We start from the raw sequence: 25,045 nt of genomic DNA, 5'->3' as shown, positions 1-25,045 counted from the left end.
AACATGCCCAATGGTTTTGGTATTCCATTTGTATTCAGAGTGGAGTCAAAGGGATTGCCTAAACAAAACATGCCCTGCAATTTCTCCAAGCTGGGAATAAAAACAATTTTATGTTTTAAGCTATTACCGTCAATATAATTCTTTTTCTTCCAAACTGGTTCTCAGATCCAAACAAAATAGATTTGTTGCCTGGCCAAGCAATGAGTAGCAAAATACGAATTTACTCCAAAAACTATATCGATGACTGAATCTCAACAGTTTAGAGGTTTCTTTTTCTCCTTTAATTTCTAGCCACTGCCTCAACTGAATTAAAAACAAAAAATCAAACAACCCCCCTCCCACAAACCTTAGGATCCATCTTTCCCTACAGTTAATGTGGAAACCTCATACTGATATCGAGAAGAAATCTAATCTTGAACCTGAAATTTCATAGGTGTACAATTAAAAAGACTTAATGAGCATGATCAATGACTTCTCAAATGCTGGGGATTAGTTTTATGTTTCCTGTTGCTCTTATTCTGCTTATGTGTTCTTTAGCATCAAAGAGTCCTTTATAAAAATGTCTTGAACAATAATTGATGTGATGAGCTTAAGGTGTGGGAGTGAGCACAGCAGATTTCCAAGCTGCTAAAGACTCTGGATTTTACCATCTTTCCTTTTCCTTAATGCACATAATTGAAGTATCTTGGTATATTTGTTTCTTCTGGACTTTTCTACACCATGAATCAAGACAATAAAAGAAAGAAAACACCTTAAAACTATCCAAGTCCAACTTCTGGCAGAATCTCATCAGCTTCAAGAAACAAAGTTCAAAATCAGTGCCAATTTGGGGAATTTTTTCCAAAATCAGGAAATGAGGATCCTATGCAATGTCATTGATTTCTTTCTTCCTCTTAATAGTTAAAACAGTTATTAGAAACAAATTCTTTATACTTTCTCTGAAAAGCACTTTCTATAGGAAAACTAATACAATTATCAGTCTAACTGATAATAAAGTACAAAATACAAAAGCTTTGACCTTTTGAACTTGGGAGAATCTTCTAGAATCTTCTAACTCCTTGGTCCTGTAAGCCTTGTGAGCTTGGTGACTAGGTGGGCATGAGACAGTATTCCCCAGACAGTAAAATAAGCCTTGGGAGGTGAATGGATTCCTCAGAAAAACAGAGCATCCAGGGACAGGAAGAGAGTCTTCAGTGAAGAATTGGGCCCCAGACGACCTACCAGCGTTCCTTCACAACTGTGAGCTACAGAAAGAAGAAAAAATGGACCAGGAGGATACATAATCTCTTCCTGTCAGACTCACTGGAACTCTTTTTTTCCTTAAGTATATTTTATTGATTATGCTATTACAGTTTTCCCAATTTTTCCCCTTTTATACCCACTTTGCCCTGTAACCTCCCACCCTCCAGCATTCCTCCCCCTTAGTTCATGTCCATGGGTTGTACATATAAGTTCTTTGAATTCTCTGTTTCCTATACCATTCTTGACCTCTCTGGGTCTATTTTATGCCTACCAATTATGCTTCTTATTCCCTGTACCTTTCTCCCCTATTCCTCCCCTCCACCTATCCACTGAACACCCTCTATGTGATCTCCATTTCTATGATTCTGTTCCTGTTTTAGTTGTTTGCTTAGTTTTTGTTTTTGTTGCTTTTCTTTTTTTAGGTTCAGCTGTTGACAGTTGTGAGTTCATTGTCATTTTACTGTTCATAGTTTTTGATTTCCTTCAATTTCTTAGGTAAGTTCCTTTAACATTTCATATAATAAGGGCTTGGTGATGATGAGCTCCTTTAAGTTGATCTTATCTGGAAAGCATTTTATCTGCCCTTCCATTCTAAAACATAGCTTTGCTGGATAGAGTCATCTTGGATGTTCTTGCCTTTCAAGACTTCAAATACTTTCCAGCCCCTTCTTGCCTGTAAAGTTTCTTCTGAGAAATCAGCTGATAGTCTTATGGGCACTCCTTTGTAGGTAACTCTCTCCTTTCCTCTTGCTGCTTTTAAGATTCTCTCTTTAGCCCTGGCTGGCATAGCTCAGTGGATTGAGCGTGGGCTGCGAACCAAAGTGTCGCAGGTTCGATTCCCAGTCAGGGTACATGCCTGAGTTGCAGACCATGATCCCCAGCAACCGCACATTGATGTTTCTCTCTCTCTCTCTTTCTCCCTCCCTTCCCTCTCTAAAAATAAATAAATAAAATCTTTAAAAAAAGATTCTCTCTTTATTTTTAATCTTGGGTAACTTAATGATGATGTACCTTGGTGTGTTCCTCTTCCGGTCCCTCTTCTTTGGGACTCTGAACTTCCTGGACTTCCTGGAAGTCTATTTCCTTCACCAGATTGGGCAAGTTTTCCTTCATTATTTGTTCAAACAAGTTTTCAATTTCTTGCTGTTGTTCTTCTCCTTCTGGCACCCCTATAATTTAGATATTGGAATGTTTCAGGTTGTGTCAGTGGTTCCTAATTGTCTCTTCATTTTTTTTAATTCTTGTTTCTTCATTCTGTTCCAGTTGGATATTTATTTCTTCCTTTTGTTCCAAATTGTTGATTTGAGTATGGTTTCCTTCCTGTCACTGTTGGTCCCCTGAATATTTTGCTTTATTTCACTTTGGGTATTCTTCACTTGTTCTTTCATTTTGCGACCAAGCTCAATCAGTTCTGTGAGCATTTTGATTACCAGGGCTTGGAAGTCTCCATCAGATAGGTTGCCTATCTCTTCATCACTTATCTCTCTTTCTGGAGTTTTGCTCTGTTCTTTCTTTTGGGCCATATTTCTTTGTCTCAGGGCACCTGTTAAGTTGTAAGGGGGTGGGGCCTTAGGTATTCACCAGGGCAGGGCAACTCTGTTTGCTGTGCTGCAGCACTGTCTGTGGGGGAGGGGCCAGAGAGGGAACAATGCAGCTCTCCTGCTCAGCTCTAGCCCCGCTTTCCAATGAATTCTCACATGATACTGGGAGTTTCTCCCACTACGGCAACCACTGCCGTAGTCCATAGTCAGCTCTAAGTCTCAGTTTCCCATTCAGTCAACCCTGCCCTCATAGTACATTGCCTTGCTGTAGGTCCTTTCAGCCAGTCCTGCCTGAGTGGCCCTCCACCTTGCCATGAATTCTCTCTGTCTGCCTGTCTTACTGGTCTGGTTGGTCTGGTTGACTATTTCTTTAATTCCTTGGTTGTCAGAGTTCCAGGCAGTTTGATTTTCTGGTACTTCTGGTTGTTTGTTGACTTTAGATTGGTTGTTATCCTCCTTTTGGTTGTGTGAGGAAGTGAAGGGTTTTTACCTATGCCTCCATCTTGGCTAGAACTTAAATCTCACTGATACTCTAAAAAGAACTCTGACCAACTTGGCTGTCATTAATGCTTTGATACTTGCAACATGCTTGTGCAAAGACTGTTGCTCACTCTACAGAAGTTAGACCTAAATTTTAGGCACAGAGACCAGCTTGGGGAATTCAATTTTCTGAGGTGAACAGCAAGGAAGATGTAGAGCTTATTTTAAAAGTAAGTTTTCTGATTTCTGACTGTTTTATACACATTTCCTCTGACATTTTTATTACATTGTCATCACCAATCAGCATCAATTCTTTTGGGAAAGCTCACCATATAGCCCTGTGCTAACCACTTCCGATGGTGATTTCACCTAATCCTCATAACAACCCTACTCCTATGTAGTATTGTACTACACAGATATTCATAGGTAGTATTATCATTCTGATTTTACAGGCAAGGAAACTGAGGCATAGAAAGATCAAGTAACCTGCATGAAGCCACAGGAGCCAATGAGGATCTGGACAATACAGGCTTGTCCCCATGGGTGTATGGGCCTAGGTCTTGGGCACAGAAATTTCTTGATTATTAGTCAAACCTGCCATTCCAAAAGTGTATTAGAGAAAAAAGATAAAGGGAAATCAGAAGTAGAAGCACGTATGACATTTAGAGCCCTGGCCAGCTCATTTGATTGTATCTTGTGGCACTCAAGAGGTCTATGGCCATGTAAATAGGTCTGTGCATGAAAAAAAGGCCTTTAGATGACTATTTTTAAGTCTCTCTCAATGGAAGAAAAGAACTAAGTATATTAGTTGAAATGAATACTAATCTCAGCTTGATCCAGAAAAGAGAAATAGTTGGTTGTTACTAGCTACTGTGCTAATGAATTGATGCAGTAAGCCTAATAATGAGTTTATTTTAGAGATTTTTGTCTTTGCTATCTGACCATCAGCTACAGACCAAAACCCAGCCAAGGATATTAAAGTTCAAGTCTAACTTGTCCTGGGGGATCTATTTTCTTTCCTGAAGGATTTATTTATTTATTTTTAACAAAACCCAACTTCTAGTATTGTTTTAAATTTAATATGGAGATTGGGTTCAGGAGTTTGAGGCTATTTCTTTCTATTTTGCACATTGTTGTTTTTTCCCCCACTCACTTCCACGGCCTGAAGCCAGCCTTACAATGGAGAGTCTGATCCACTTGGGATAGAGGCCACCTGGCTTAGGAGGGTTAAAAAAAAAAAGCTCTATAAAGCAGGGCTTTTTAAAAGATTTCCCTTCCCAAAAGTCAAGAGGCCCAAGAGGGATGTGGCCCCTTGCCTGGGTTCAGCATTGTCATTTTGGAAAGGTGTGGGCTGTTTGGCAGGAGGGATAGTGGACCCCAGCCCTGGGGCGTGGGAAATGCTTCCAGACACTGGAGGGGTTGGGGGTGTTTCAGAGAGAGGGATATCGAATTCCTGTTCAGCTACCCGGCTCCAGTCATGGATAAATAGATGGGGGTGAGGGGCAAGTTGCCAGGGGAGGAGGGAGAAAGGCCTGGGGCCCTGGTGGCGGAAGCCAACCAACTGATGCGCCCCTTCACCTGTCTTCACTCTGTTCCCCAGGGAGAGAAAATGCTTTCAGGGGACCACGGTGACCAGCAGGGCTGTCTGCTTGGCTGAATCAGCCTGTGTCAATCCAGTGGATTTCAACAAAAGAGCAGTGCTCACAAGAAGGGGAGAGGGCTGCCAACACAGAGACCATCACCCCCTTTTAGGAAGCACCTCATATTTGGAGGGACCACCAGGGAACTTGGTTTACTCAAGTGCAGTCATGCATGGGGCTGCTGCAGCCAGCACTGTGTGTGTGTGTGTGCATGTGCACATGTGTGCATGCCCATGTGTACGTGCATGCACACACTTACATGCAGACATAGGGCTAGGGCTCCCAGGGGTAGCAGCTGCTTCATTCTTTCTTTGAACATCTTTCTGAGTGAACAACATTAACCTTTTGTGGTCTTCTAGAAAGAGAAGGCCAGAAATGCAGCTGGAGTTTCTTTTCTTTAGGGCCAACAGGTCATTTGATCAATAAAGACACAGGCCACCTCACCCCTCTCTCTGTACTGCCTGCAGAAGATTAACAGATACAGGGATTGTGCAAAGAAAAAGGACTGACCTGACTTGGCAGTGTGCAAAAAGATGGTGTTGGTCTAGTCTTTTGTGGTTTTTTACTTTAATGGTATCTGGGTTGGGGTTGCATTGGTTTCTAAGCCATTCTGCTAATAACCCTGATATTTGAAGCTATGGGAAAACCTATGTTCTTGGGAGTGACGGTGATTTTTACTGTTTAAAGGGTAACTCAAAAGCATGGGACCTCATGGGAGTGGCTCTGTTCCTCTTCCAACCCTGTGCTCCAAAGCATTTCTTTCGGAAGCAGAACCTGGAGGTGAGCTTCTTGTTCCTGTGCTGGGGTAGGGGTAAGACAGTGAAAACAAAGCACCGATTGTTTTCACCTGTTACAAACCTATATGAACAGGTGGCTTGGGGTCTCAGAGAAGAGGGCAAATAATTTCCACTTGTACTATCTCAGCTTGTACTACCTTTGTGATGGCACATGGGGAAGCTGCATTTGATAAAAGTCCAAGAGGCTTTGCCAGAGAGAACCATGTGTGGCCTTCTTATCACTCTCCATTTAATTATCCACTTCCTTGTCTCACTCTAGTTTTCTCCACACCTATAAGGCCCAACAGTTCCCTTGGCCCTCAGGAAGCTTGGTGAAACTGTTCTGAAGCTTTCTTTATCTCCCATTTGGCTAAAAAACACAGCTTATTATGATGACAAATGAATTACCACATGCCTGCTCTCCTGAGCTTATGCTCAGCTCTTCATGTGTGCTGCAGAGGCTTAGCACTCACGGTTGCCTGTTTATTCTTTTTGGCAAAGTAATGTGGGTTCTCAACACCATGGATACCAACTGCCTTTGCACCTCTGCTCTTCCCTAACATTTAGGTAACATTTTAAAAGGGTCCCAGTGGGGTCTAAGTGGAGTACTAGGGTTTCCTGACAGATAAATTTATCTGGGGGAGAGAAAGGGTATCCTGAGAAATTTGTTTTTTAGGTGAAGCCCCATGCACTTAAGTAACATTTCAGGGAGGGGAATCATTCCTGGGCGTCTTGCATTTCTCTGTACCCATGCATATTCTTGTAACTTTAGTGATTTTTAAATCTATTATACCAATAGCCCTCAGTATTAAGCCCCTGCCTGACATTTCCCACCTTTGGGGAAAAAGTGAGCCAAAGAAGGCCTAAAATTTTTCCAGGCATTGTCTAAGCACCTTGGGGGTGAGGGCAGCTTGGTACTAGTCCCGTAAAATCTGTAGACGAGAAAATAATTGCTAGGCGTGATGGGCAGTGATGTTGAGCAACAGTAAGGAGATGTCCATGTTTTTATGTTTTTTTTTGCCAAGTAGGTCTTTTGTTCTTTATCAAGAGAGCCATGTGGCCAGTTCCTGGAGAGAGGACAGTGGAGAAAAAAAAATGTTTTTCCAATTAATTGGTTAAAAAAATACAACACTCGTCAGACATTAATTGGGGCATGTAGCAATTTCTGTGCATGGGTTGTCAAAGAGTGACCTCCAAAACAATTTTTCACCTCTGTACCATCAACACTGACTGCCCTGCCCTATATCTTCCCATCCATTCAATCTGCTCACCATGGAGCATAACTTTTCTTCCTCTGTCTTCATAATCCCTCAGGCAGAGTTGGTGGTGGTAGCTTGGATTTTCATACCTATGTCATTTTCTGGAGGAAAAAGGCCTTACATTTCTTAATTTCCCAGTGCCTAACAGAGTTTTACACACAGTAGGGGTTGGCCTATGTGGGTGTATTCCCAGTGACATTTGTTAGCCACCAGTACACTACTGTTGTATACAAAGCAACTCTAGCCAAGGAAACCTGACGTAAACTGGTGTCATGTGGAGAGTGTCAGTCTTGAGAGAGAGACAGTTAACTTAATTAAAGATCAGTTGCTCTGGGGTCAGGTTCAGGAAGTTTCTGCCATGTAAACTAATTGTAATTTGATGCAGAGAGGAAGAATAAGGAAAAGCCAGCCTTTCTGGAATGAAAAGAATCAAGAACAAAGCTGGAAAGTATGGAAGCAGGTGAAGAGAACAGGGGCTGGCTGCAGAGGGACTAGGTTGCCCAGGTAAAGGGCCCTCTCTCAGTTGTCATGGGACCATCTCTGGGAAAAAAAACAGAGGGTGACCTAAGCAAAATCCAAAATTAGGAGTTTGTCTCTGAAACATGAATTGGTGGGGTAAGCATTCCTAGGCACTGGAGAGCTTGGATTTGAGTCCCCGAATACTGTTTACTAGCCATGTGACCTTGGACACACCAACAGTAACTTTCTGAGGACTAATCATATTATTGATAATATTGGGAAAATGATCTGTGCTTCATAAGGTTGTTGGGAGAGTCAAATCAGATTAACATTTGCTTTGTGAAGTCTATTGTGCTATTTCAGTGTAGGTGAGTAATGTCATTTTCAATCCCATGTCCCCCTTTGCATAACCTTCTATTTCCTTCAGCTTTATCCTACTCCATCTTAGTGGTGTATGTTCATCTCTACCCCTTAGGAGCTTCTATCCTCATCTCTCTTCCTCTTGTCAAAAACATTTTTTATTGGTCATTTAAACTTTAGAGCAATTGAAGTGTTGTTACCTCCTGAGGGGATTTCTGGTACCCAGGGCAAGCTAGAGCAGCATTTGGGGGAGACTGGTTTCCTGAGCACCTGTGAAATCATGCTATGATCTGCTTCATCTACTCACACGCTAGATTGGCCCTTTCCCATAGCTTCTATGTTTTATCAATTTCAGGGCATATTATTTTGTTTTGTTTTCTTTTCTTTTTACATTTTAATGCTTCTGATTTATCAGAATGTATTTTATCATCACTGTGTCATACTTTCATTAGCAATGTTTTATCTTTTTAGTGGTTTATCAAATAATGGTGAATCTCCCAATCAAGGGTGTTCCATAGGTGAAATATAACACTGTTCTTAGAGAGGTGACACGATCGAAAGCAGGACTCATTAAGGGGTTACAAAGAAAGGGGAGGAAAGGCAGTAGCTGCTTTGAAATCAAATCAGGAAACAAAGAGATAGACTGTTTCATTTTCTTCCACCTTTCAGCTGCTAAGCCTTACCTGGATATTTGGATTCTGCCCATTGATATCAGCTTTGGAAAGATCTGGAAAGTTTGGTAGGTCAAGGAGAAAAGATTTTGGACCATCTCTTTGCAATGAAGGGTGCCCAGCCTCTTGCTGAAATCTCTGTCTGGGGAGGGGTTGGTGTGCAGCCTGGTGGTCCATATGCTCCCCTGGTACTTCTTTGGAGAAAGGAGAGCTGCTTTCTGATGTAGAGTCACTTTCCACATTGAGGTTATTCTAAAACAAACAAGCAAATGAACAAATAAATAGGGCATGATTTAAAAATACTACTCTTAATAGTCTATTCAATTCAGGAGCAAGAAGAACTGCAGTGGCTTCTTGCAGGATGGTATTCCCAACTCATTTTCATTCCCCTGTGGTTTAATTCTCCATCTTCAATAAGCCAAAGCACCAGGAAACTTCTTCTAGTCTGCTACTTGGGAATTTTCTGAGGGTAAATGAGTTATGGACTATTTATTAAACATCAAACACATCAACACAAAAATACTACTATGAAGGACAGTAGGTGCTCATTTAGAATTGGAATGAAATTATGTTTTCTTTTTTACAAGTTCAACTGATTAATCACTCTTGCTTTAATAGCTATAGCCCAATAGTCCAGGGTTTGTTTCTTTGGTATGGGTCATGGAACAAAAGACCTTACCAAACAGAATACAATACTTGATTTAAATAATTGATTATGTCCATTCATCCATTCATTTATCTCCCTTTCTTTCCTCCCTCCCTCCCTCCCTCCCTCCTTTCCTTCCTTCCTTCCTTCCTTCCTTCCTTCCTTCCTTCCTTCCTTCCTTCCCTCCTTTCTTCTTTTCTTCCTTCCTTCTTCCCTTCCAATCAACAAATGCCAACCACACACTAAGCACAGGAGATACAGCCATAAACAAGACAGACATGGACCCTATTCTCTTGGTGTATAAATCTGGTTGAGGGGAATAAACAACAAATATATGGATAAATAAATAAATAAAATCAGATCAGAGAGTGGTTATTGCAAAAAAGAAAAGAAAGAAGAAAATGATAGAGAGCAGCTGGGGACACCATTAAGATAGTTGGGGAAACGTCTCTGAGAAAGTGACATCTGACACGAGACTTGAACAAGAGAAGAAGGCATCTTGCAAAGATCTGTGGGGAGAAAACTCTAGTAGCAGGAATTATATGTAAGGCAGTCCTGAGGTGGGGATGAGTGTGGCTCATTTGAGGAACAGAAAGAAGGCCAGCAAGGCTGATGTGGAGCAAAGGAGGGAAGAACAACATGAAATTAAGATGAAGAGAGGAAGCTAGCCAAAAAAAGTGACACAAAGGCATTCTAAAAATGTAATGCCTTTATTCTGAAAAGTGCAAGTCTGTTGTTTTACCCAGCTAGTGAAAAATGTCTCTATTTAGTTGTCACTTGGGGAAAGTTTCCCAGTAACTGAGGAGTGTAGAAATTGCTGGACTTTTTCCCCAAACCAGCTCTTCTCCTTGCATTCTCTTTGGACCTTTCATTGGATACTCCCTCCATCCCTTCAGAGATGGCATTTTCATGTTTACTGGTGGAGAGAGATGTGGAGATAGAATTTCACCAGCCCTTGGGTCAGTGGTTAATGTTCTTGTTATTCTTGGGCATGTTTTGGGGTTTGGAGCATATATTCCAGCACACTGTCTCCACACGCACCCCCTGCCCCCCCACCACAATGCTTCTGACCCAGCCAAAGGGTTACATCTGGTATCAAAGCACTCCTGACTCTGAGCCCCAAAGTCAAGAATGGCCTGGGGATTAAACTTGTGCAGTGTGTAAATATATTCTGAGAGAGCTAAGGCAAGAGAATGGATTGTTCTTTAAACAGAAATCAGCTTTGTAGGTGATCCAAGAGACCAAGAAGAGGACTGGGATAGACAGCATGTCCGTGGTCTCCTCTTTAAAACATGAAGTTGCACAGGGTTTGCTGGGTGCTCTCAGCATGTTTTTCCTTGCCCTCTCTTTTTGCTCAGGAGATGCAGCTGGGGCAGTGTCTTCATTTACCTTTCTACCCACCTCTCTGCCATGGTTTTTGTCTCCTGGCACTGATCAACTCACCAGAGGCCAAGTGTATTGTGCTGAAATTGGATCCAGTGCATGGAGAGAGAGAAAGAGAGCAGATACTATGTCTTTCCTCAACCTGAAGACTCTATCACAGCCCAAGAGGAGATAACAGAATGCAATTGTTCCCTTGCTTTTTTCCCTGGATCCCCAAACCTAAAACTTCCCCAACAGTGTCAGTAAGGCCAGCTGAATTCTCAAGGAAAAATATTTGCACAGGGTTTGGGAAAATAAGTTTCCAAAGGGCCCAGGATTTGCTTGCCAATTGCTTGAAGGATCACCTGCAAACTCAGCCTTAACTTCATTGTAGCAACTAGGAGTTACTCCTTAATTGTGTTAAAATGGAAGCTCTCTTTTTCCCTGTAATGAAGTACTCTTTCTCCCACTAAAACATATTTTAGAAGAAGAGATAAGAAATCTATTTTTGCTGCTATTTGGCATTTTGCTTAGATGGCTGAAAAAATAAGAATCACCGCTGATTGGTTTCTTGATCTGGCTCTGGAATTTTTCCCAGTAGGAGATGCTCCACCACAGAGTAATCCTGGCTCAGCCACAGTCTAAGAAAAAAACCCTTTGATGTCTCTGTGGTTCAATGACCCCCCATGTAAAACAGAGCAGATTATATGGAGAGCTCTGCACCTTCACAGCAGAATAGTCAAGATAACTCAGGTTGGGTTGTATCTACACATGAAAAGAGAAGTATAGAGTTAGGCAATTGGCTGGACATTTCAGGCCACAAGTGCCTCTGCTGGGAATAGACAGGCTAAAGTATGTTTTGGCTTGAGTTAGGCATGCAGTTGTGGCCTTTCTCCATCTTTCTCCATTCCTTCCCTCTCCCTGCCCATAGCCCCCTCCCCTAGATCAGTGTTTGTAAAGGATTTGGAAGAGGGGATGTAATAAAGAAATTCTAATCACAATCTCTGAATATCTGAATTACTCTTGCATTGCTACCTGAAAATATTTATCTAGAAACCTTGGCTCCCTGCAGTGGCATGCCCCCAAACTTTCAGAAACTGGAAGTCCTAGGTTGGGGAAGGTATCTTACCATGGGTCACATAAAATGATACTCAACTTTATTCAATTGATAATAAGGTTTTGGAGTAGCCATTATTTTGATAATGTAGATTTTAAATCTGGGGCAGGAGATGACGAACAATGCTAACAACAAAGGAAAAGGTCTTTTCATCCTTTCTTAAGGATGCACTTCATACTTTCCTTACCAAGGCCCCATTGCAGGTCTTCACTGATGAACACCATTCATGTCTCATCGAGCTCACTCACTGAACATCACACTTAAATTATACTAGCAGAGTGAAGATTCTCAGGATTGATAGATCTCAAAGTAAAGACTTAAATAGTTTGTGTTTTATTCAGGAAAGCAAACATCCTTGAAAACAACAGTTTAGGAAAGTCTCAACATTGAAGAAATGTCACCATTCTTTCCGAAGTGTAGCAGGATTAATTTTGTCTAAATTCAAGTGGCATGAGGGGGTTTGCTCAGTTTAGGAAAATGTTTTTTTACCCACAACCTGTCTTTGAGTTGATCTTTAACTTGTGACAGTGCTATAGCTCCAGTACCAATGCTCTCTCTGCAACTCTAATTTGAGAGCTGTGACTGCCAATAATAAGAACAGAAGAACCAAAGCTATTATACGGCTTATACACATGCACTGTTCAAGTGCTGAAGCAGGTGATGTCCAGTGGCCAAACTGTCCAGCTACTGTTGATGTGCCCCATCTTTGTGCACAGCTCCTGTCCTTCCATTATTTTACAGCTTATTCTTATCTAAAATAGGAATAAAATAATAATAAAATACCAATAATAATGAAATAGGCTCCATGTTCATGCAGCCTAGTATTTTGCCTTAGATAACAGTATTGTGGCAGACATTGTCATTGCCTACCCAATATGCGTTCACCTTTTGTGTTTCAAACACAAAACCCAGTGTTTGATTCAGGTGGCAAGGTGCCAGGCTAAAACTACATTTCCCAGCATCCACTACAGCTAGAGGTGACCATTTGACACAGTCCTGTCCAATATGATATAAGTGGAAGCTGCTGAATCAGAGGCAGTTTGCCTTTTGCCTTTCTCTCTTCCACTTTCTACTGCTTGAAATGTGGCTACTGGAGCTTGAGTTGACTGAGGCAGCCAGCAGGCATGAAGATGAAGGCCATACTCTAAAGGTGGCTAAATGGAAAGACAAAGGGGCCTGGGTTTCTGATGGCATTGTAGAGCCACCAGACAAGTCCTGGAATGGTGAACTATGAACTTTTACCATTTTCATCAATATTAATGTTAATCTTGACAGTGCTGTAGCACCAGTATAAGTTCCCTCTTGTGACTCTGACTCTAACCATGACTGTCAATAAAAAAAGGAGAAGCCCTGTTTACTCAAGTGACTCAAAGTTTAGTTCTCTGTTCTTGGCAATGGGACATAATCCCCAGCTGATGATATACTGACAGGACACTTAGTGAATCATTATGGTAAACTTCACAATGGCAACCAAGCTACAGATGCTCATCTCTGCTGCTAACTTTCCTAACATTCCTATGCCAGCTTGGCCATCTATACCCTCCTCCATACTATTCAGAATCTTATCATTGTTTCAGCATCTTTACATTACATTACTCAAATCTATTACTCACTGTATAATGTAATATTTCCTTTTATTTGTCCTAAAATACTATCATTACATTTTAAGGAGTTTGCCACTGCTAAAAGAGCTCCTTGGAAAAATAAATGGCTGATTCCAGAGCTTGGGCAGAAAAGCATAGGTGAGTTTGGAATACTGTATTATGGTAGATATCAAGGAAACTTTCAGTGATTAAGAATGTCCTCTTTAAAGAACAGAGGAGCCAGCTTGAGGGGGCCCCATTGCCCAAAGATTAGACAATTTGGACATCAAAACAAAAAGTTTGTGGTTGACCACCACACATGGAGTCTATGAAAATCTCTGAGTTTCCCACTCTGAGTCTATGATATTCACAAAAGAGGGGAAGACAGAAAAACTACTGTCACCATTCAAGGTAGGAATTTATAACATTCCTTACTTTGAACATTAGTATTAAAAAGAAAGAAGGATTTTCCTGAGGAAGTAATATTTGAGCTGAGATTGAAAAGGTGAGCAAAAGTGAAGCAGATGAAGAGAAAAAAGCAGAGGGGGAGGTGGGCCATTGACTATTGTGGGTGAAAGGATATGGCAAATGTAGACTCTATTTGGCCATATCCTTGGTATGGCCTGGTATAGGAATCCAAAGGATATAAGCGCTAGAATGGAGGAGGTGTTAGGATCCAGGTCACTCTGCTGTCTTAGTAAGAGACCACTCAGTTAAATAATATAAATGCCAGACTCAAATCTACAACATCTTGACCTGCCAACCATTGGTCTGAAAGCTTTCTATCATAGTGTGTTGTGACTTTTCCACTAGGCCACTTCCCTGGTGGCACTTTCTGGGTCATCTGGAAGCTTGCTAAATCTATTTGTGCTGGGATCGCTTCCCTCTCCCCTTGCTCTCAACAGCTGGCCTGATGCCCCTGAAAAGCTCTGCCAAGATGAACTACATAAGAAAAATCTCTCATCTGTAGACTGGGAACAATTTCTAACAGGACAAGCCCAAGTGTTTTTTTATTTATGTCCTTTCTCCCTAGGATATCAATGGCATAAGACCAAAGATGCCCAACCACTGCCTTCAGCCACTGCATAGCCGCAGCTGCTCATTTTGGCTATCCTTGTGACCAAGGTGGATTACCACAGCCACATCAAAGTCAAAGTTGTCACACTGGTCAGAGTTCCTAGCTAGTCATTTGGCATTGGTAGAGGGATGGGGAGAGGATCTTTGGAGAACCAAGCCACAGTGCAAATTTGGGTGATTAGCTCCAGGGGGAGACCAAGTTGTGAAGATGGGTGATAGGGTCTACCTTTGGAAAAAGTGTGCTAAGCATTGTTGTCTCAGTCTACAAATGGCCACCTGCCCTATTCTGCAAATACCAACCAAAGGCTGGTGTGTAAAAACAGGCCTAATCTGAGCACTTCGAGAACCTCCAGAAGAAGCAAAAACTAGTGACAAATTGTAACTGGCTAGGACAGCTTTAGTGCTATAAAAAAAAGGTTGTAGTAAGTATTCTCACATTAATGCAACTAGGCAGACTTCTCGGAGGCAAACAGGATGGCAGATTTCTGGAGGGCAAAGAACAGGCCGTATCTGCAATCTCAAACCCCACACCCTCCAATTCCACAAGCTCAGGAGGCACCCAATAAGTACTAGTTGATGATAATGATGGCCACAGGCCTAGTTAGATTTTATTTTAATTAGACTCAGGCTATAGGCCTCATTACCCCTCATGTGGCTTTTATGTGGGATTCTAAAGAAAAAAAAATCCGGGAATCTTCTATTGAAGATATTAAAGAAGATATTATTAGCAATGCTTTGGTCTCATAGACTTTGAACAACAAACAACAGAGATTATAATTAACGTCACTGCAGCCTCTCTCCTTAAAACATACTAACAATATAGCTAATTAGCAATATGTCCTCATTTGGGGCTGGACATCTGCATATTATTATCGACAATGCTTGTTTCCTTTTCCCAGATTAAAGGAAGCCATACTGCACCCAGGCATATGGCTGCGCTCCTTCCACATTAAAACACTCCGTTTCCTTCTACCCATGATAAGCACACTCAGGATTTTATCTGTGCCGGGTATCGATTTTTGTCTGGAACACTTCCATGTGTCTAAAAATAAGTTCAAGAATGCCATTGGTGGTTATTTCAAAGGGAAGAGCAAATGTTTCTCTGTTTGGGTAGATAAAAGAATAAAAGGGCACACTGATTATCTTTACACATGTTTGGGGAGCAGTGAGTGCCCCTAGGAAGAGAAAACCAGGAGAGAGAGCAAAATGAATTTCAGACAGTAAAATCTGCTTTCTCAGGTGGCACACTTATCCTTAGGGCTCAGGACCATCGCTGTAAGAGTGGCAGTAGAGCATGGTGGAGGCTTGTTCTGGAAAGAAGTAAGCAGAATCCATGGGAGAACCGGGCACTGTTGAATACATAGATGCAAGGTTGGCCACCTCCTGCTCTCTCTGCCTGTGTGTAATGGAATCATTCCCCTGAAGGCAGTAGGAACAGAGCAAATATCAATGGCTTTATTTTATAGCAAGGATGAAAATGCAAATTCCTGGCAGAGGGGAAATGGCCGGATGGGCTTCTATCTTTGCTGTGGGATCCTGAAGCCAAATCTGGGAGCTAGTGACACCAACCAGCGCATTATATTTCAAGAATGCAGGAGGGTTGTATCTTGGTTGGCAGAGGAGCCTTCTGTTGAAGGCTTGACTAATAGCTGAGGAATCTCTCATTATAGAGGCAGAATGTATCATAAGACTGTTTAAGACCCTGCTTATGATCTCAGTCGACACTTTAGAAGAAATGAATGGTCAACTCCTTGCACTTGGGTAGGGACCTGGCTCCACAAGGGAAGGGGCTACTAGTGTGGGCCACCCACCCCATGCATCTTTCTTAATTGAAGGCTCTTGGGGCCTTCTGACAAAATGGAAGTCAACACCCCATTGGCTTGCCTGGGATACTTCTGTAAACAGCTTTGATCTTGAAAATGTGTGGATTATTGGTGATTTTTCAAGTTGTGCTTTCTCCATTGCTGGCAAAGAAAACAGAGTGGGAACTCTCTGGGACCCATTTCCTTTCTGTCCTGTGAGGCTAAAGAATGAACAGAAAAGAAACATGAACTAGTCTTTCAACTCTAAGAAAACATGTAAGAAGTAGAATACAAGAGTGGAAAGTTAAATTGGCCAAAGAAAACTTTACTCATCATCTAAAACATCTTTGCAAATGTAAGAGAATGAAGAAATTGTATTTTCCAGAACTCTTCTCAGGGGGAATGGTGGGCTCGCCTAGTAGGAACACTTTAATAGGTCTCTTGGGGTGTGAAACAAAAGCTCCCACAAGAGTGTGCTAAGGGAGGGCTTTGTCTGCTGAAGGGGTATTTGGATTTGAGGGCGGAGCTAATTTGCTTTAGGCTACGAGGAACAGGGTGGCCACCAGGGGGCTTTGGTCTCTGCTTCTTGGCCATGTGGAGTTTAGCCTCCTTTTAAATCAAATTGTGAGCAAATATTTATGGATTATGGATTACTGAGGATTTTTCAACTTTTGCTTTCTCCATTTCTGGTATAGAAAGCAGAGTGGTAACTCTCTGGGATCCATTTTCCAGGACTCAATTTGAAGAGGCACCAAATTATTAGCATGCCTAAGTGGCCCAACTCTCTAAGTCCTCCCTTGATCAGAAGGGGAATGTGTCAAACAGGACAAGGAGACTCAGGAAGTTAACTTCTGCAGTGATTTTGCATCTCCCCACATCAAATTGGGGGCACCCAAGGCCTAGGTCAAGTCTGGTGTTCTACTGTTGAAAGGCAGAACCTGGAAGGCAACCCAAAGAACATAGGCTGGCAATGTTAAAAGGCTGACCAGGGGTATGGTGGCCCTGGGAACCCTTGCCCAGCTTATTATTTTAATTAAGAAGATGGATTTCTCTTAACACCCCAAATTAAGACTCCTTATTGAAACCTACAACAAATCTCTCTGCTACCTCTAAAATGGGTTTTAAGGGGAACTGGATCTTAACTTCGGAATGCTGGAAAGGGCTCATGATATTGTGGAAGGGGCCTAGGCCAGGAGGTATGAGACCTGGGTCCATGTTCCAGCATTGCCTTTACCTAGTTCTTTAAGTTTAGGCACATTATCGCACCTTTACACCTGTGGTAGATTGGTTCACAAAAGTGTCAACAAATTCTGTCTCTCTAAATACCAATGTTTTGGGTAGCTGTCTCCCACACTGTCTTTGTGCTTGGCCATGTGACTTCCTTTGGCCAGTAGCAGTAGGCACAAACAAGTGCTTGTACATTAGGGCTTACCTATTTTTGCTGCTCTTTGGAATCCTGAGACTACTGTGTAAAAAGGCCTGGGCTAGTTGACTGTAATAAAAGACATGTGAAACAAAGATAATCTAGCCCAGACCAACCAGCCAGCCAATGACCAGTTACTCAAGTGGAAACCGTCCTAGAGCATCTAGCCCCAGCTCAGTCAATGCAGACTGGAAAAGCCACCCAGCTGACCCACAGAATCATGAGAAATAATAAACATTTGTGGTTTTAAGCTAATTAATTCATAATGACTTGTTATACAGCAAAAACTAGCTGATACAGGACCTCAGTTATAAATGGGTATGGTGAGGAAGAACGGAAACTATAGAAAACCTCTTAATCCATTTGGTTCTGAATCCCTAGCAATGAAATCTTCAAGAGATACTTGTTCTGGAAAAATTATTCCACCAATTAAAAAAAACTTATCCTAAATGCTGAAAACATCAAATTGAGGATGGGGAGATTAAACAAAACTGGTAGTTCTAAAGGCATAAAATGTCACTACTGTCTTCAATGACAAGAACACTTTCTTTTTTCTCCTATCCTTCCACCTGCTAACTCTTAAGCTGGGTAGAGTCTGTTGGAACCCTCCTCCCTCCACTGTTTCTGTCATTTACATGTGCTCCTTTGTTAACAGTTTCATTGACAGTTTTTCAAATAATCTGAGTGGAGCCACAACTGTTCTCCCTTACACTTTCATGAGGCACCTGTATAGCTCCATGGGCTGCCAGAAACTAGTAATGCTCATTTATTAAGGAACCCCACTGACACCATAAAACAATCACAGAGCTATCACAGACCAACTATGACTTGAGGTGAAGAGAAAGCAGTAGCCACCAGGACCGGCTCCCCTTCCCATCTGTCCATACAGATTGTTCTTATTTGGACTGTTGTTCTGTTCTCTCCATGGAAACTGTTTGATCTCTGCCTGGAACCTGGCAGGCAATGTGACTGTGGGCCCTTGGCTTAGCTTGGCTAGCCTTTCTTTGTAAATGGTTAGGATGCTTGTTCTACTTGTAGATTCACTCAACAAACACTGGGTGTCTGCTTTATGCCAGGTGCTCTGCTGAGATGAAACAATTCAAAAGCACAGAGCTCGTTAAGATAAATTCTCCAAAACTTGAAAATAAAGCAAAGAAATGATGGCAAGTTTATTAGTTCATCCTCAGGCACAGTATGACAGGCCTGTACAAAATTATTTGATTCTCTAGGAGAATGTATGTACCTTTGTTTCACTTATTATTTATTATTGACTAGGGCCCAGACTAAAAATTATATGCTCACTTGTAGATTTTCATCCTGTGGAAGTACAAATTTTTTTTTGTTCAGTTGAAACAATAATTCATTAAAAGTTCCCACCAAAAGGAAAACAATTGTAACCATATGAGATGATGGATGCTAACTAAATTTATTGTGGTAATCACAACATATACATATATTAAGTCATTATGTTGTGCACCTTAAACTTATATGATGTGATATGTCAATTATAGTAAAACTAGAAAAAAAGAAGCAAAATAATTCAAAGCTTATGTCATATTGCTCAATAGGGCATTAACCAGTTTTGTTTCCAGCTTACACATTTACTTCTTCATGATTTTCCTAATTAATTTTATAAATATCTGTTCCTCAAATGCTCTGAACTGGCATTATCACCTTTTTAGTTCCCTCATTAAGTAGTTAAATAAATCCTTGACATGTGCTAATTTTATATTTGCATGAGACATGCTTTTAACATTATTAAAAAATCATATTTGTATAGGCTTTTCTCTTTGAGGACTTCTAACTCCAGCGGGGAAGTTAGGAAATACTCATACACTTATAAAATGCAAGGTGGAAAGTGGGAAATTCTTTAGTGGTGGCAGTTTTCAATGCCAGGAAGTAAAATTATGCAGACTCCTAATTTTGATTCCACAACTCACCATGTATTGAATCTTTAATGTCAACATTATCATGTTCTTTCTTTTTCTCTGAAAGACCCTTATCTGTGTACTGGTCCAATGCACTAATAAGCTGAAACAAGTCTGGAAAAGCATGGTTTGCTATTGGGACTTCTCTTGGGTTTCTTCTTTTTGAGGGGTCCTGAGGGGAGGAAAGAAGGTCAAGTGTCCAGTGTCAGAGGGCACTCACCCCATTTTCAGCCATGTCATTGCCTCCCTGTCCCCACACAATGTCCTACTGTGACCCTAGAGAAACAAAGCACCCTCCAGTTTTGTTCTCAATAGAAATAATTCTCCCACTAGATCCCATCCTAACTGGAGTTAGGCTGAGGCTTAAGAGAAAACAGCATGCTTCTCAGAGGCTTTCTTTCAGGAGGTGGTCATGAAGGGGGTGTGCAGAGAACATGTGTACACATTCATGGCTCTTACCAGTATCAGAATCATGGTACTAGGGTGTATTAGTCTGAATCTGGGCAGGAAATGGATGATGTACTGGGTGACTGAGTGACTGAGGAGACTGAGGAGAGGTTAATAAAGGTACAATTTATAGATATCTGTGAAAAGAGGCTGAAACCACTGAAGATGCTACAGTGCCCAGGCCAGTATAGTCAGGGAGAGCTTACATCCCCAGGCATGAAGAGGCAAGGAAGGGGGTGGTTACTATTCTTCAAAGTGGGAGGTGTGTGTGTGTGTGTGTGTGTGTGTGTGTGTAGAGGAAACTTAAGGGGGATCACTACATACTCCAACCCCCCTCTCCTCTTCCCATCATCTCCTGCATGTTTACCAGTGGCCAAATCCAATCAGAAACCTGAGAGCCAGGAAACCAGTTGATGTAATGCAGACAGATCATGTACCTGAGGCATAAATTAAGATGGGGAAAGGCAAACGGTGGATCTAGAGAAGTAAACAGAAGATACTGGGCACGCAGGATATGTCTGGGGGAAACCAGGCACTGGACGTTAAATCTAATCTTCATGACATCCATTTGAGGTGGACATGAGCACCACCATTTGGGATGAGAAGACTCAGATGGAGAGGCTCTTGGGATAGTAAGGAGGTGCTACCACCCTATGCCTTCCACTGTCTGTGCTGTCCTCATTTTTCCCTGGAGGTGGTGTTTGGGGTAAGAGAGTCTGTGGCCACCTTGAAGTTCCTATGCTCCCCTAACTGCAGCCCTGTCCAGGTGTAACTGTCCCAGGAGACTGGCTCAAGAACACCAGCCTGAAACATGCCACTGATTGAATCCTCAACTCTGCTCCCCTGCTTTGTGTGGTGAGGGGTCCCGGCCTCATTTACTTAGGGAAACTTCTAGCCCAGTGCTTCTTGACTTGTGTAGAATGGTGACTTTACAGTGTCATTAGGTCTGGTCATCAACAACAATGAAACTGATATAATGAGCAGGAAATAAAATGGATGGTGACTCATGAAGGCAGAAGAAATGAAATGGCACACAGTACTTTATGCAAACATGAAGGGAGCTACTCAGTGGGCCAGATGAGGCAGAGAACACAGAAAGTAGGTCACAAACAGCCAGACTCCAAACTTGCAAACATATTGCTTTGGATACTAGCCTCTGGGGTCATCAAATTCTTTCTCAGACTTGCTAAACACTTGCATTAGACTTTGAAAGTGACAGGGGCCAAAATGACCATACACAGTATAATGTACAAGTAAAATGTATGCATAAAACAATCACAGAATGGAACATAATTGAATTTCACAAATGTAATGTTGAACAAAGAAAATCAGACATAAACAAACATAAACTTATGATTCTTTTTATACAAAGTTCAAAGCAGACAAAACTAACCAATGCTGTTAGAAGTCAGGACAGTGGTGACCCTCTGGATGCCAGTCACTAGAAGAGAACCCTTGTAGGGTGGGGCTTCTGGGGCACCGGCCATGTTTTATTTCTTGATCTACAGGTTTGTTCACTTTGTGAAAATTCATGTATGACCTCTGCTCCCTCTGTATGTATCTTACTTACAATTAGAACTTACATAACTGCCAAAAACACAAAAGAGAAGAAAATGGAAAGAGAGTCAGAGGGAAATGGCAAATGACAAGGTCACAGATATTTCTTAAACACACCAAGTTTCTCTGTCACTGCTATTTTCTGAACAATAAAGGGTGAAGGGAAATATAACATTTGGAAAAAAGAGGGACTCCACCTTTCGTGTGTTATTTTCCCGTGGCTCAGTTTTCTCATCTGCAAAATGGGGAGCATCTCTGATAAAATCTTCTTTTCTACCCTTTCTTATTCATTTCTCTCAATTAGCCTTTCCTGGTACTCATTTGTATATTGTTAATTTTCCCTCTCTCTTTATTCTCCCCAGCACCTGAAATCTAATCTTTTTTTCTTCTTCAGGAGAGGACAAGGACACTGAGAGCCCTTGGGGCCAGGACAGGGGGTGGGCAGTAGGTGGTGCATTTCCTGGCATCTGGGATAGCAAGCCACTCTTTTGCTATTACTTATCAAGCACACATATCTAACCTGTTTTCCTGTTTTTCAAAACTCCCTCTCATTCTTAATACCCCATTTGTTCTGAATGGCAAGGAAAATATGGAACATATACATGGTGGGACATTTATGAGAAAGGAGGACATGCTGCCATTTGTGACAACATGGATAGAGCTAGAGCACATTATGCTAAGTAAGGTAAGTCAGACAGAGAAAGAGAAGTACTATAAGATATCACTTATATGTAGAATTAAAAAAAAAAACTTGTAAAAACAACTAAATGGTGGGATGGGGAGAAGACAAATGTTCTTTTATCTTGAATATTTTCTACCCCAGGCCCAGCTCCTACCTTCCTTACCTATAACCACACCTCCATTTCCACCACATTTTTAAGGGTCATTTCTCTTAAATGACCCTTAATGTTGTCCAAACACTCTGTATGCATAATCTCAAGCAATGCCTCCCAAAGCTCCCTATCTAAGGATACAATTATCATCACACCTATTGTACAGGTGAGAAAACTGAGGTTGAGAATGTTACCAAAGTTGCCCAGCTTACTAAGGGTCCAGGTGGGGGTTTACCATACTTGTGAAACTGGCTGATTGGCAGAAGCTACAGGTGTTAATGCTGGGACAGTGGACACAGAGAAGGCAGACTGAGTTGGTCTATGCCTTGGGGAAGAATGTTAATACCACCCCAGTATGAAGAGGGTGGTCAGGATGCACAGAAAGGACCAAGACCACTACCAACAAGAGGCCAAACTTAGGGAGAGAGGGGGTGGTCAGTGCTCTAGTCATCTGAGCTTAAAAGCCATTTTCATTTCCACTATCCCCTATATAATATAGCTGATTCTGGGAATAGTCACACTTGAACTGCATGGCAGGAGCAGGGCACAGGGTGGTTTGGGGATTCAACCCCCTATTTTCATAGAATATGATCCAGAGGGAATGAGAGGGTATCTGGTCTGGGCCCAGAACACAGGGTTCCCGACTCCCAGATTGGTGCTCTTCCTATGGAACTGGCTACTTTGGTAGCACTGTTCTGTTGCTCTCCATGGTTTTACATGACTGAAAAATTAGCTTTTCTCTTTGTAGTTGCAGTCTAACCAAAAAATATGGACCTTGTTAAATACCTCTGAATGGATGGATGGATGTACAGATGTATGTATGTATGTATATATGGATGAACAAACAGGATTTCAGAGGCCGATAGGTGTGGGCACAATCGACTCCCTGTGATTTTATCCAGGGTGGCCATGTACATTGTGTCATCTGTGTATGGCACAAAGGAGTCTGGTGAGGGGCATATGGAAGTTGAAATTCAGACTGGAGCAAGGGATGCCCAGAGGAGTGGCTGAAGAAGCCCTAGCATCACACCTCTTTCTCTCTTTTCCTTCCCTATCAACAAAAACTCCTGTTTAAAGCCTTGTTTAGATATTGTCTTCTCTGTAATGTCTACTCTAATCTCAGCTTGCTTTGCATTATTACTATACTTTATAATACTTCTTTTATTCTACTTATATATATTATTAAATGCTTATTCATTTCTGTCATTTCTGGCTAATAAAGGCACACAAAAGGTAATTTAACTGTAAACACAACTGGACAAAGGGGTAAATTATACTAGCCACATCACCTTTATCAGGTAAATGTATATCTGCTAATGACAAAAAGAGAACTTTGTCCATTTCTGAAATTCCTTTCCTATCGTGCTAGTGCAGCTACCTTCATTACTTGCTCTTTTAAGCCCCAGCTTACATATCACCTCCAGCAGGAGGACTTCTCTGATCATCCTGCATAAATAGTGTCCCTCCTCCCTGGACAATTTCCCTTCATCACTCTGCATATTTCCTTTCTAGTAGTTATCACAAGCTGAAATGACTCTATTTATGGACTTTTTTCTTTGTTGCCGGCCCCCACCAGGATGTCAGCTCTTTGGAGAACATATTATGTCTGTTCTGTCACTTGTGTCTACTTGGCTCTTAGCCCAGAGCCTGGCACATAGTAAGACCCCACTAAGTAGATGAGCAGATGAGTGAGTGAATGGACAAGCAGGATTCCAAAGCCCAGTGGGCATGGGCACATCTGACTCACCCTACATCTCTAGAACTACAGTTGGGTCCCAGGGTGCAGGGGGATGAAGGGAAAGTCTGACAGAGGTGGAGAAAAGTCTCTCTAGCTCAGTTTCTGGTTTGAACACCACTTATATAGTGGCCCCAAGTCCTGGCACAACATGCCACAGCACAGTGATGTCAATGAGCAGTGCCTGGCTCTTCCCTTTGTCCAGGAGGAGAATGTAGAGACTGTGCTAGAAGTACCAATGACAATAGCCACCTGTGCATGACCAATTCACCATTTAGTGGCCAGCAAGTATACCAAGGAACAGGATACCATGGGCAGCTGGGATATGAAGCAGGGACAGAAAAGAGACTTAGAAGGAGCTGAAGTAAAGGGCCCAGGTATTTTACTCTTTTAAACTGAGTTCTGATACTGAACATTTTCTGAATCTGCTTGCTTCTCTTCAATGTCAAATATGAATTCAAAGATTTTATATGTACATATTTATATACATATTTATTTATATATACACATACTTATAAGCATGTGTACAGAAGTATATATAAATATATATTTGTGTATATAAAAATGTTTACACAAGTATATATTTATAAGTAGTATATATACATATATAAATATACATACATTTTATATATACACATATGGATGTGTGTTTTAACTTTCAGTTTTAATTTTTAATTTTAAGATCTTCTAAGTGTCCCCTTTTTCCTAAACAAGCTCACAGAAAAGCTGGTAATAATGCTGAGTTATCACTTAAACCTAGTTGTTTTCAAAGTGTGGTTCCTCAGACCAGCAGCATTGGCATCACCTGGGAAACTGTTAAAAATGCTGATTTTCAGGCCCTCCTGCAGAATCCCAGTCTGTGGGGGTTAAACCGAGCAGCTGTGGTTTAACCAGCTCTCTCAGTGATTCCTATGGGGCTAACATCTGAGAACCTCTGCTCTAACCTGGAGAAGATAAGGAATAGTAGCATAGTAACAGTTAGGAAGCTATTATCCTGAGGGTTACTTTAGCAAAGGGAAAGATTTCCAGGAAATGGTTGTGTGCTTTTATCTTGGGGAAATGTAATCAGGTAAATAGCAAGTGAGCCCCAAGGCTCCCAGTCAGGCT

At 41.6% G+C, this 25,045-nt stretch overlaps 1 protein-coding gene across 1 annotated transcript in view; it reads right to left on the bottom strand.

The window, feature by feature from the left end:
* Positions 1 to 25,045, bottom strand: part of ISM1 (isthmin 1) — a 75,911-nt gene that overhangs the window by 16,507 nt on the left and 34,359 nt on the right. The window contains exon 2 of the mRNA XM_045833664.1: positions 8,441 to 8,680. Within this exon, the coding sequence (XP_045689620.1) occupies positions 8,441 to 8,680 (240 nt within the window). The remainder of the gene's footprint in view (positions 1 to 8,440; positions 8,681 to 25,045) is intronic.

The sequence above is a fragment of the Phyllostomus hastatus genome, unplaced genomic scaffold (assembly GCF_019186645.2).
Source record: "Phyllostomus hastatus isolate PE091 unplaced genomic scaffold, TTU_PhHast_1.1 phas_contig_17, whole genome shotgun sequence".
NCBI lineage: Eukaryota > Metazoa > Chordata > Mammalia > Chiroptera > Phyllostomidae > Phyllostomus > Phyllostomus hastatus.
This window is presented reverse-complemented; position numbering and strand designations above follow the sequence as displayed.